General features: G+C 36.6%; 1 protein-coding gene across 1 annotated transcript; it reads right to left on the minus strand.

Moving 5' to 3' along the window:
* Nucleotides 1-217: 217 nt before the first annotated feature.
* Nucleotides 218-12171, minus strand: LOC129248480 (sodium- and chloride-dependent neutral and basic amino acid transporter B(0+)-like). The gene is made up of 10 exons (XM_054888039.1): nt 11728-12171; nt 8351-8482; nt 2230-2399; nt 2055-2149; nt 1847-1982; nt 1431-1761; nt 1178-1344; nt 943-1071; nt 669-875; nt 218-610 (listed from the first exon to the last, which is right to left on the minus strand). The coding sequence occupies exons 1-10, from the start codon at nt 11888-11890 to the stop codon at nt 326-328; spliced, it is 1815 nt and encodes a 604-aa protein (XP_054744014.1). The 5' UTR covers nt 11891-12171; the 3' UTR covers nt 218-325.
* Between the last annotated feature and the right edge of the window lie 1475 nt (nt 12172-13646).

The following is a 13646-nucleotide window of genomic DNA, read 5'->3' on the forward strand; positions in this document are numbered from 1 at the left end:
TACGCTTTTAATTAATACATGTCTGCTTAAGGCTCCATATAAATGAATTTTTAGAAAAATTGAAAAAAATGCCCCTACACATAGGATTACTTAGCACGGAATTGCTGCGTGTTGCCCATTTGTTTCCTAAGCAATTTCGAGTTATTGGATAAAAAATGGGCATTTGATTCACAGCATTTCGTGGCTATTAGCAGTTGGTAAGATTTGAAATTAAGAATTTAATAAAAGCATTTTAGTTTTTGTTTATTATTTTGTGTTTTTTTTTTAATGTAAATTAAGTTTCATGTTGAAGGAATATACACTTTTATGCCCTTTAGACTGAGCGCTAAGTCGCCGTCTCGTCATCCAATTGACTCAATTGATGTGACGCATCTGCATTGCGCATGGATTCCTCATAGCGTTGACGATCTTCCAACTCCACCGGATACCAGTCCAGAGGACGGCAGCAGCGCGCGAAACGCGTCTTAAATGTGCCTGTAGTTTGTAGCATAATATATAGCATGTAACCCGGCACATACAGCCACGGCAGTACAATAAAGAGCAGTGCAGCTATTTGCAATACGAGGGAACCAAACTCATGATGCGCAAATGCGAGAGCAAGTGCACCGATCTAAAAATTTTCATTATAAATATTTGCAGCTATAAAATTGGAAGTACCCTTAACATACCAAGAGCACAATGAGACACAGAGGCGCCACAAATCGCAGCATATAAATCTTCCATGTGGCGAAGCTTTGACCCAACATAAATTCAATGTCACGTTGGAAACGCACACGCCCATAAATCCACAAGATTACCAAAATCAACAAAAGATTGAGAGCCGTTTGAGTGACGAGCGTATCGTTGGAGAGTATGATGTGGAAAAAGACGCCTTGCTGGAAAATCAACGAAAAAGAGCCATTTAAGATATGCTAAGCATTTGTCGTGCATGTTAACGCTTACACTGGTGCAGGTGTATAACGAGCTCATGGCTAATAGGGATATAACAATGAACATCACTTCTGTTTTACGCGCGCGGAGTACCTCGAACTCGTCGAAGAGACTTTGAAGAGTTGCTTTTAGACTGGTTGTCTGTGTGTATAAGTTGTATAAGTACATAAATATAGAGAGATGGATTATGTGCGAAATTGTCCACATTGCGTTTAATTTAATTTTATCATTTAATGTTATCACTTACCATTGTAATTAATGCTGCCAAGAGCAACATTGTATAATACAAAATGCACCAAAGATTTGGCCATGCCATTTCCGCCATTACGCTGCCCGTGGACAAAAACAAGGCCCACGTGTGGGTTATATACGCATACGCCTCCATACTGTCGTCATTATACGCATCTTTAATTTCTAAAAAAAATTATTGTCCATAAATATTTGTACAAGGTGGCTGGTTTTAATTATGTATTCCAATTTATTGTGTAGTGGTGGCTTACCTTCAAAGTAGCTATCGGTCACAAATATTAAGAAGGCGAATGAAAAAAACATGAACATTTGTCCTAAGCAAATAGTCCAACTATTTTGTATGATATTCGTTTTGAATTTATTGTAGCTAGCCAAGGCGATGATGGTACCCCAGCCGACGCCAAATGCCGACACAATATACAAGCTGACTGTTGGAAAGCCACGTAGGAAAGTATACACCTTCGGTACAAAGAAATTATATATACAAAGCCAAGGGTCTTTGGGCACCAAAGAAAATCGTACTACCACGATGAAGAGTAGAAGGCAGGTGGTTAAGATGGAGTAGCGCAGCAGCGTGCCCAACTGTAGAAATGGAAATATTCAATAAGTTAAATTTTACAAGACAACAAAATTTTTTATAAATCACTATGTATAATATATAGTGGACCTTCTCAATGGTGTGCCATTTATAGAATACGGCCGCAATTATAGTCCATACGAGCAGAGTGCAAAGCAAGACTTCCCATGAGATATAAAAACCTCTGCTACGGGGTTCAAATACTTCTATATCATCGAAATGTGATCTGATAGAAAGAAAAAATAAGGAATAATGAATGAAAGCTGTAGCAACTTCGATACTAAAAGCTTACGCTTACTTCAAAAATAAATTCGACGGCAGTTCGTGCGTTACAATAAACCAATCATCTTGGCTGAACTCCGGCGCGGTCTCATTGTGTAGCATATGGCAGAGCTAAGAGAAGAATTGTTATCAACAAATACTTAATGGCAAAACATACTTTAGTAACAAGTTTCCAACGATTTTGGACTCACATGTCGCACTTCTTGCCCGTTAAACGTGTGCAACCAATTTTTTATGCCCTCGCAGCTCCAGGGTAGCGTTGGACGTAGTGAATGGAAGAGGTAGAATAACGGTATGGCGGCAAAAATGCTGTAGTACGTAAGCACACCCAAATTCACAGCCAAGCTGATATAGCCGATTCCTTGATGTTAGGGATAAAATGGATTAGTAAAGTAGACTGTATAAATACAACAACACTTTATAATAAAGGAATGGATTTAATTCTTACACTAATTATGAGGGCATGAGGATATGGCGGAATGAGTTGTTGCATGACTACCATTCGGAAGTGTACAGGGTCGAACCTCCGTGCATGAAACACCAAATGATAGAAAACGTGTTTTTTCTAATAGCGGCTGCCCCTCGGCTGGCAATGGCAAATATCCGAGTGTATTTATGCCATGAAAGAGCTCCTCATAAAAAACGAAACACTAACTAACTTCAGAAATACACCGAACAATTGGAAGCAAGCTAATCTATCATTTACTAGGTTTGGCCAATAACAAAGGTGAAAAACAAAATTGTGAGGTGAGTTTTGGCTGCCACGTCACTTGGGGATTCGACAGCCGAATTCTGGACGATCATTTCACATGTATTCACACACTGGTCCAATCAGTCGCCAGGATGACAGTTTACCAGGATTGCTATTTAGCTACGGTAAAAAAAAATTTGTAAGGGGAACTTTGGCTGCCACGGCACTTGGGAGAGGCTAATTAAATGAAAACAAAAGGTGTAAAGTGTGGTTAGTTGAAGAGAGAACAAAAAACAAACGTGGTTACCAAATTGTGAAATTGTGAAAAGTTTGTGTTTTAAATTAAATTTAGGAATTTGAAAAAAAAAAAAAATAAACAACATAATTCGCGCATCGTTTTCAGCAGCTTTAGCGCACCATTTTGCACCAATATTTGAGTTACATGCAAGTGATATTTAAGTTACAAATGTGACTGTATGAGAAACCGAAAAAACTTAAAGATTGTGTAACGGTCTGACATTGGCAAGACCTCTAAAACCCTTTCACCATGATTAAAAACAACTATCGTTCAAAGGATGTATGTATGTGAAATATAATGGAGTATCTATCAAATAGCTAGACTAATACCGCTGTAGAAGAAGTATGCGTGCGTTAAAATCCAGCGACTACAAGGTATTTAGCGTGAAGCCTTCTCTCTTGAATGTAGTATCCTCACTTCTGTAAACAGATCAGTATAGGATAGTCATAGCTTTCGTCAGCATTAGAGTTGTGTTTTTGTTTCTCCGGAAAAATGTTAGTGCAAAAATCGCGTAATTGTGTAAGCTAATGCGCAGGCTCAATCCTCATGATCTTAATAGCATCTTTAGCAGCAGAGGAATTTTTTTATGTTTTTATGAACTATTGTGCATTCTGTTTCAAGACCTATATAACTCAAATGAATTGGCCAACTTTGGATGAACGGTTCTCCCATAGGGACCAGAGCCAATAATCGGAATCTGTTCTGGAACAGATTCTCTCTGTAAGTGCCCTGGTTTTGCTAGAGCAAGGCTGCGAATTTTGGATTTCGATGTCATGAGAACAAGTAAAATTCGTTCTCTCAAAGTGGAGGATATTTTCAGATATATCAAAGAATCTGGAAAATTCGCATCGGACTAAGTACCTGTATTCTTCTATTCGATCCTATATTTTTTCTTCTGTTACTTCTCTCCTTTCGTCCTTGACTATCTACCCTTTTACTTTCTAAAGCTTTAATACACTGGTCTTTTCAGCCTGGGTGTTTTAGGAGGTGCCGAATCTCTCGGCGCTTCTTGGCTCGACCTTTAAAATTTCAATTTCTATGTAGAAATTACTCTCAGCTCTTCCTTTATGATGTGTAAAAAGTTCAAAGCGATGACAAGGAGGTGCAAAATTAATAATCCAATTTCGTTTCTGAATAACTTTTATTTTGTAATAATTGAGTAAAATTGTGTTAAGTGACAAAAATCTTTAACGCGCTCCATTCCTTGTCGGTTCGTGTACTGCAGCTATCTACTTCACAAATAAAATTGTAAATCTTCCGATAAGGTGATTAATATTGCGCCACATAGGCATCAAGCATTTTTAATGTCTAGTTTTTTATGCTGCATACTCAGTTTTTAAGAACCTTAAGTTTAAAGATTTATTGAGGAAACGTAAGCAGAGGTATCCATTTCGTATATTTTATTTCATGGGAAGCAGCGCAATATTTTTTTACGTTTTTATAAAACAGCGAAAATAACGAAGTTGAAAAGGTGTGATTTTCTCGAATTTTTGATTTTACGAGTTATGACGTTCTTCCAGAAAATGCATGATAGACACCCAGAATCCAGAAATCGGTGTGAATTTTTAACTTGGTTTATATTTGTTAAAAAATATGTATGTAAAGGACTCTTCAAAACTCAGCACACCGCATACGTCATTAACATTAACCTCTTTTACTTTTGAAACCTGTCACAATGACGAGTCGGTTTGTCTTCTCTCTTCTTTAGTTAAGGAGCTGACCAATAGTGAAAATAACACCTTTATTAAAGCTCGGTTCGTAGAGAATACAAATAAAACTCAACATCATGGATTTTATGCTGAAATCAGCTAATAACTGTTACTAATGTAACATAAATTCATAACGATCTCAGACTCGCGGAGTTTCGTAGACGTCAAAAATAACTTGGAGTATTTGAGATAACCAGCCCCGTGAGTTAATACTTTTTTGGCAGTACCGCGAGGAGAATGGTAAATAATGGAGAGTTGTTTAGTACGTAGGTGTATCTGAGAGGAAACAAGTCGTGCAAACTGCTATGCCGGTATAGGAGTACTCATGAGAGCTTCCTCTCCACGAGCGTCTTCCCAGAAAAACAAATAGCGATCCAGTGTTTGATCTTGCAACGCGTTACTTCAAATAAGGACGAGAAGGGAAAGGCGCAATGAAGGGGAAAAATTTGAGTTCATTAAAGCTGTAAACTGGCAACAGAGGACTTTGAATAATGGAAGATTCGTATGAAGCGGCGAATTAGCAGAGAAGGGGTTTATATTGAAGTGGGCTACAAGTAAATAAGTAAATACAGTTGCTGCCAAAATAATAGTAGCGCGTGATATTCCAAAGTTTTGACTATTTATTTTCGGATTTTTATAGAAATATAGTTTATATTACAACAAAAACAAAAAAAGAATCAAAGTTTTTAACTTTGTACAAAATTTAAAAAAAGTACAACAGATTTTAATCAAAATTTAAAACTTTTTTTTAATTTTTGGGCACGCCACTCAGTCAATACTGTGCGAGTTTAACGTAACGTTGAACATTTCCTTCCATGTATAAAAATTTCGATCACTCGTTATATGGAAAAAATGCATAACACTCTCAATGAAACAATATTTGAAACCAACGCGAATTTTGAGCTAGTCTAAACATGCAAATTAACAATAGCCCTTGACCCTTATAAATATGCCAAACGTAAATAAATTTTCTATTTTGTATTCACATGGTTGTTGGGACTTATGTGGAGAAATTCAATCAGATCAATAAAGTAAACACCGATTTCCGCTATTGTATGAACAGGAGTTTAATATAAATTGCGTCTAAAAATGAAATTCAATATGGCATGACAAAAAGCCAATATCCAATTTGAGTTTTTAAACAAAATTAAGATAAACAAAGTTGTAATCTAGAAATATCCAGTGGGAATTAGAATAAGCAAATTGTAAGCTATAAATAAAATTGATTCTCAGATTAAGATTCTATTTGTGATTGACGCAATTTTACAAAACATGATTGATGAAAATCCTGAAAAAGGTTTCGTGTAGAACCTCCTTACCATGGAGCATTTAAGTGATGCGGATATGAATTATGCTGACGACATCGTACTTCTTCCAAGTAATTTGCAATTATAGCTGAATGCGAATGAAGATCAAGACTACGAAAACTAAATCTATGAATGCCAATGCTATCCAGCCCATTATTGTCACCATTCCTGGCGAACAGATCAACGAGGTTCAGGTGCTTATTGCAATTTACTTCAGATGGTGATGCTCTATCCGATACATCAGCTAGATTAAACAACGATCAGATAAAAAGCCAAATTAAAAACATACAAAACTTCAAACACCTGAACGAAAAAACGAAAATCCGCATTTTCAACTCAAATGTTAAATATGTTTTGTTGTATGGCTGCAAGTGCTGGCCAACAACACCAGAAATAGCATTCAAACTGCAAACTTTTGTAAATCGATGTGTCCGTACGCGCTTGGTGGCCAAAAAACTGAATATCCAGCATTGGTTTACACAGACGATGCAATCAGCTTGCAATCAATATTTTTCTCCGTAATAGGAAACAAGCTTGGGTCGGACACGCCCTTAGAAAACCAGCGCAAGAAATACCAGCGATAGATTCAGAAGAGACACGCAAGGTTACAGGCGCAGAGGAAGGCTCAAAAGGATGCTGGCGACGCAGCCTTCACATGAAATTATTCAGCAACTATTTCCCCTGGACGCAAGCTAAACAAACAGCCAACAATAATAAAATAATAAATAAGCAAACAATAATAAAATAATAATAAATAAGAAGTTCGTTTTTATTTTGTAAAAACGTGCTTGATCAGAATTTTTTTTAGAAATTCTGACAAAAATCTTAACATTTTGAGCTTTTTTTAAATACTTACAAGGTTTGGTTTTACTTGAAATGTCATTAGACCAGTCTTATGCTCTGGAGTTGAAACATGGACTTTAATTGAAGCAGATGAAGCAAAACTACAGGCCTTCAAATGAAAAATACTCAAAAAATGTTTGGAGCAAACAAAGGTCACGGCCAGTGGCGCATAAGATGAAACGACGATAATGTGACGAAAATGTTATACGTTTCATCGAAGCGCACCGGCTAGAAAAAAAAAATAATAAAAAACAAAAGTACTCAAACTTTACACTATGTCCCGCTGCTATTTTTTAGCGCCACTGTATGTATGAAATCAAGATTTATTGTTTTGCTGTTCCAACTGAAATTTTATATCGCTTTAGAGAAGCCAGAAAAAAATATTTGAAGTTTCATAACCAGATTGGGGATTAAAACCAGGATCTACTTTGGCTGCTGTTTACGCATTTGCACTTTGAAAATTTTACATTAAGTCTCAAATATTTTGCTACGTCAAACATATAAATATTTTTTTAAAATTCAAAACGAGATTTTGCAGGAATGTGAATTTCTCTCGCCACGTATAAATTCTAAGCAAATATTAGACTGTTCATCGGTTCTGTTTTAAAATGATTTTTTCCTTCGATTTCCATAGATGACAAAAATAGCCCTACCAATATTCGTGCATTGCATACTCAGTTCAACGTAGCATGTGTTGATAAGAACAGTCATAATTCGAATTAAAACGCTGATATTATTTTCGCTGTCATTGCTGGTTCACTAAACGAATTGACGTAGGAGGCAAAATGCACCAGCGTTGTTCATTTGATTGCAAATTATTCCTACGACTGCGTTTCGTTTTTGCTTATCAATTATCCATTATTTTCTTGTTTAATTTGGAAAAATTCAATGTGTTTAAGTCAACTTTGCATAATAAGCTCAGCACATCCTGAAAGATGCAATGACACCATAACCTGAGAAATGAATATACATATACCATAGAATTTATGATAATTATAGGTCGAGGCTGTATACTCCTACTTTTAATATTTCTAACATTACATCTAAAAGTTGATAAACGATGTCGCACTTTCAAGCGCTTCTCATATTTCCCCCCATTTCCTTTGGGTTTGTTGTTGTAGCAGTTTACAAAGCTCTGTCAAGCGCAGTGAAGTCGTTGGTCATTGGTCTACGGTCATCGGTCGTCGGCCGTCGGCCGTCGGTCATCGGTCAACGTTCGTCGTTGTCTATCCAGTGGGAATGTGTTGTTAGTGATGAGTATATTTAAAGGGGCATGTAAATAGGGGTTTAGTATGGGTGTGGGGTATCTTTACATGCCGGACATACATATGTATATTGAGTATATTCGATTCGATTCGAAGTATAATTTAATCTGCTACAATATCGGGAATGCTCCATTTCCATGGATGTTTGCTATTCTCATCATACCTTAAAAACATATATATGTATAATCATATTCCTTACCTTTGAAAATCGGTGTCATACGAAACACCGAGATGAAGCCACTACTCGAGAATTGGCCGATAAATGACTGTATGATGAATAGCGGTACCACAAAGAGGAACAAACATATTATATATGGCACAACAGACGCGCCTGAAAAGAATATTCGTTACTGGCTTGGATTTTAAAACTCAATCTAAAGTATATTTGTATATTTAGGGCCGTTTTCTCATCTAACAATAGCTTTACTAAGTGATCTTTATTAACCGCACCTAAATTTAAAGTGCATTTTAAATATTTGCGTTTTCTAAATTCTCTGATAAAACCAATTTGGCTAATTCTGCAACAAGAAAAATCGCAAAAAGATAAAAAGCTGAATTTTATTAGAAGCACGGGTGGAGATTGCGGCAAAGAACATTGGCATTAAGACAAGAAGGGCGCAGTTTACTGTCCGTTCCATTGATAAAACTTAGCAGAACTGACAGGAAACTGTACTTTGTTGACTTTATACCTGTCTATTGCTTAATTCTTGCACATTGGCTTTATAAAAAAACTGGAGGCAAGGCTGGCATAGAAATATATTATTTTATTTAACTATGTAGTTTCAAGGCTGAAAAGGTCGATGAGCAAGCTCAGCTATTTTTTTATTTAAACACTACAATCCGGATAGATAAACGCACTTTTGCAAGGCCCATTTACCGAACCAAGATTACTCATAGAACTGAAATCAGGAACTTAAATACCTTTAAAGTGATTAATTTATTAAATAAACATAATTTACTTAGAACATCAAATAAAATTCTATTCAGACGTGTTTGTTGAATATTGGTTTGCTAGATTTTTTTTTTTTTTTACTTTACGACACTCCTTTAATGGTATCAGGAAGTCTGAACTAAACTTCTTCGTTCAAGTGTGCCCACTTTCTGGGCAACCATAATAACCTAACCTAGCACTCCTTCACTACTTAATATCTGAATTTGTGATGGGCAAGTATATTATCAAGAGAATTTGTGTTTTCTTCGGCTGTAACAGCCTCTGACATGACATTGTTATAACAGGCTTTTCATTCAGTTCTCATTTTTTATTCGCTCTATTCAGTACAATAGAAATTATGAGTTCTCTCTACGAAGTACTCAATGATGGAAATTTGGTGTTCACTCGATCGAGCAGTGCGGTCAAGCCGGGGATCCTTCAACTCCTATTGATCTATATTGCTTTATTTCATTTCGCTCCATTTTATTTCACTTTAAACCTAATTGCAAATTTTGCAGGGAGACTCGAGTGCTTAACAAGCTGTGAAGAGCACAAAAATGCGTTTATAGACATGAAAAAACAAGCAGTAATATTAGCGGTTAGTTGAGTAAACGGTGCATAAAATTTTAAAAATTATTCTACAATATATTATATAATTTTTGAAAGAATCAATTTTCGGTAAAGTTATAATATTTTAGAACTTTAAGAAGTATTTCTTGTATAAAAATGATTACTTTTTACTTATCACAAATTTACTTTTTTCACCCCGCATTATATGTGCGATTGCAAGGAATCACCGTTTAAGTCGACTTGAGAAAAATTTTGTTTTTATGCTAACTTAATCTACCAGCAAAATTTTTATTCTCTAAACAGAAGTAGGTAAAGCTATATTTACTTACTTTATAATATACAGTATTTTATGCTCGAGAACACGACTTTTAAGGCGATTACTGCGTGCGACCACAGGTGCGTGTATATGCATATCTATTAGAGAGGCTTACTAAGAAAGTTGCGGTTTTTCTACCGGAACTATAAAATTTAATATATTTTAAAATACCCACCAAGATATTTTGGAAAAATATAAATAAGATTTATGTCACTTGAACCTATTTGAAAATATGTATAAAAATCGATTTTTTGTAAATGAAATAGTTTTTCGAAATATTTTGCATTGATAACGTCTTATAATTCGATGTAGCCGGCTGCACGCACCAAAAAATGCGTCGTTATCTTGGTCATGCGTTGTTATCTTGGTCATGCGTCGTTACTTTGCTTGAACTGCAAGCGAGAGTGCAGAATGAACTACAAAGAGGCACAATCGGCCCCCGCGTTCGGCAACGTTCGGCATCTGGCTCTCTCCTACTTGAGTGAGCATTTATATGTATGTATATGCGCATTTGTATATAAATTCGCATATTTGTATTTGCATATGCCTCCTTCGTCCGTTGTAATACAGGGGCAAGCGGTAAAGAAGCAAAAGGACCAAACAGGTGGGAAAAGAAGACACCTTTTGATTAGCCAACAGTGGCTAATTAAGTTCGTATTAAAAGTTTCAAGCAACTGATGGAATTCACCAGCTGTGTGGTACTTAAACCCGCAATATCCGCTGGTATAGCAAAGAAGTGAGCGCCCAGATGTGTAAATCTTTGCCCGACGAGAGCAGGGCAGCTGAGAAGAAGGTCCTGAGATGATTCCACCTCATCCTCCAGACTCCTTCTGCAAAAAGGAATTGAAGCAATCCTAGGTTTCACCGCATGGACACCTAACAGCCGCGTTCTGTAAGAATACTTACCAAAGTCGAGAGCTGTGGGTTTGTTAGCCTTAGAAGTTCCCTCGAGCACCCCCGATCTACCCTTAACCAGAAGGGTCTTGCGACGCACTAGCCCTGCGCTCACTGAGTAGGCGCGAGGCCCATCTTTCCAGTAGCACAACGCAGGTTCTCAAGGAAACCACAATCCTCTCATTTTGCGAAGAAAGAGTCCTCTGTCTAGTCAGCCTAGCAGCTTCCCTCTATGCCGCTGTGACCGGGAACCTAAATGAGCCTAATATCGAAGTATTTAGATGCGAGGATGGATTCGAGAAAGAAGTCAGGTATTCCCCGTCTAATTTCGAACGCACAAATAACGAATCCAGGGACCTACTTGCCGCTTGGCTGTCGGAGTCGTTATTAACATCCTTTAGAGTAATTACAGAAGTAAGCAACCAATCCACTGCTTCCTTAATTGCGGCTACGTCTGCTTGGAAAGCACTACAGTGGTCTGGAAGTCTAATTAGAGCATGATTTTTTGAGGTACTTTCACGTGGGTACAGTTCACGTAAATCTTAATATATCTTTTTTAACTATTGTAATTTGACGGAAGTTTAAAATGTAATAAATTTTATGACTCCTTTGTTAAAGTAGTACCGTTTTTTTTTTGTTTTTAGTTTTTCGTATAGAAGGTGGCGCACCCTAATATACATATACACACACGTATATGACCATGATCACGCACATAGCCATCGACCATTCAGAAAAGCTTAAAAAACAATGTTTCTAGTTGTTCACAGCAAACTTTAATTTAAAATATATTTTCCTAATATCGTTACAAAAATTTCGTCTCTATTACGCTTCTCCCTATAGTTTCTAACAAAATACACACACTTACAGCCTTCATATGCAAATATAACCCAGGTTATAGAGAAGATGTCCAGGCGGAAAGCCAAACTCATGCCGGTGAGAATGAAGTCGCTCGGCTTCGCCCAATAACCGCGCGTTAAATCAGGCTTGTACGGCAGGCGGCCGCTGTCATATGAAGTTTCGTAAATCATTTTAAAAGCTATAAATAATCACAATTCATTTACACCCCCACACACACATTTAAAATCTAATATTTTTATGAAATATTTTAGCAGTCTTCAAAATATATTTATTATATTTTCATGTTATTAGATTTTCTGAAATCACGAATTGTTCGAAGCTTTCACAATCACAAATTTCATCACAAGTCGCTAGCAGCAAGCAAACACCTTCCGGCACAACGAAAATCGTCGAACTTCAAGCTATAATTAAAAAAGCGCACCACTCGCTCAGAGTAACGACAAGCAACTGATCAGATGGCTTTTGTTTGGGTTTTGTAAATTATTTATAAGTTGGTATGCATAGAAATAATCTGCATTTCTGAAATACGGAAAAATGCTCAATGAAGAGAATAATGAGAAATACAAAATAAAATTTGACACACATACACTATACTCATATGTAGTTTCACTGCATCGGAAATGATTTTAGCTAAACAGAGAGTAACTGCAAAAGTCGGAGCGGTATAGTTGCGATTTTCTTAAATTATATTCACTAAAAAAATCGCAAATTATCTCTGTTTACATTTAGTTTCCTAAAAATAATACAACTAATGATAATGCGGTCGGGCTTGGTGTAATGCCGCATGAGTAATTTAAGGCAAAGTATCTTGATTTATATAATGACACTTCGTGGTTCCTCATCAATATTCCGGGAATAATAGTTTTGCAATTATTTGCCCTCAAAGTGCTTCATTATAGCTTGGCACATTACAATATATTTTCTTCTAAACTTCACTGCAATTCATAAAATATACAGTTACAGGCGTGTTTTTACTTATTTCTACACTCCCTCTCATCAAAATCACTAGGTTGTTCAATAAGTTTTGCGGTTCAATAAGAAACACACAATTTTTTGGCTTGAAATATACTTTATTATTTAGTATAGTCTGGCTGAAAATCAATTCACTTGTTCCAATGAAATTCCAATTTATGAATTCCATCCCTGAAGTGGGAGTCCGGAAGGGCTGCAGAATACGCTTTCACAGCTGTTATGACCTCATCATTTGATGACAAATGCTTTCTACGCATGCATTGTATAGGTCTGGAAACAAATGGAATTCACTAGGGGCCAAATCTGGGTAATACGGTGGATGCTCCAACAATTCGAACTTTCATTCATGGATTTTAGACATCGTCAAAATGCTCTTGTGACACGGTGCATTCTTCTGATGAAAAAGAATTTTGTTCTTTTGCAAACGGGATCTTTTTCCACGTATTTTTTCCTTTAGCTGGTCTAAAAGGTTACAATAATATTCAGAATTTATTGTTTTACCAGCTTGCAAGTAATTCACAAACAAAATTTCTTTCGCATCACAAAAAACTGATGCTAACTCCTTCTTGGCCCGTTTCTGGACACAAACTCGTTTCGGACCCGAAGTACCAGATTCACACCACTCTTTAGCCTTTTTTTTTTGATTTAGAATCATAGTGTTAGACCCAAGTCTCATCAGTGGTGCTGAATCGACGCACAACATCTACTTTATCCTTTCGCAAGCGCTCTAAATATTGCTGAGCAATTCGCATTCAAATGTTTTTTTGTTCCACTGCTAGCGAATGCGGCATCCATTGTGCTCACAGTTTTCTGAAACGCAATACTTCAAACAAAATATTGCTTACACTGTCCAATGAGATGTCTATGGCTTCTGGTAAGTCCCTTTCAGTCACTCGACGATTTTCCAATGCGATATCTTGTATTTATTCTAAGATTTCTTGTGTTGTTGCTGTT

Source organism: Anastrepha obliqua, chromosome 5 (genome assembly GCF_027943255.1).
Source record: "Anastrepha obliqua isolate idAnaObli1 chromosome 5, idAnaObli1_1.0, whole genome shotgun sequence".
Lineage (NCBI taxonomy): Eukaryota > Metazoa > Arthropoda > Insecta > Diptera > Tephritidae > Anastrepha > Anastrepha obliqua.

Coding starts and splice junctions, on each gene's coding strand:
- LOC129248480 (XM_054888039.1), bottom strand. CDS start 11,890: ATGATTTACGAAACTTCATATGACAGCGGCCGCCTGCCGTACAAGCCT. Junction 8,483..11,727: donor TATATTTGCATATGAAGGCT/GTAAGTGTGTGT, acceptor TATTCTTTTCAG/GCGCGTCTGTTGTGCCATAT. Junction 2,150..2,229: donor ACGGGCAAGAAGTGCGACAT/GTGAGTCCAAAA, acceptor TTCTTCTCTTAG/CTCTGCCATATGCTACACAA.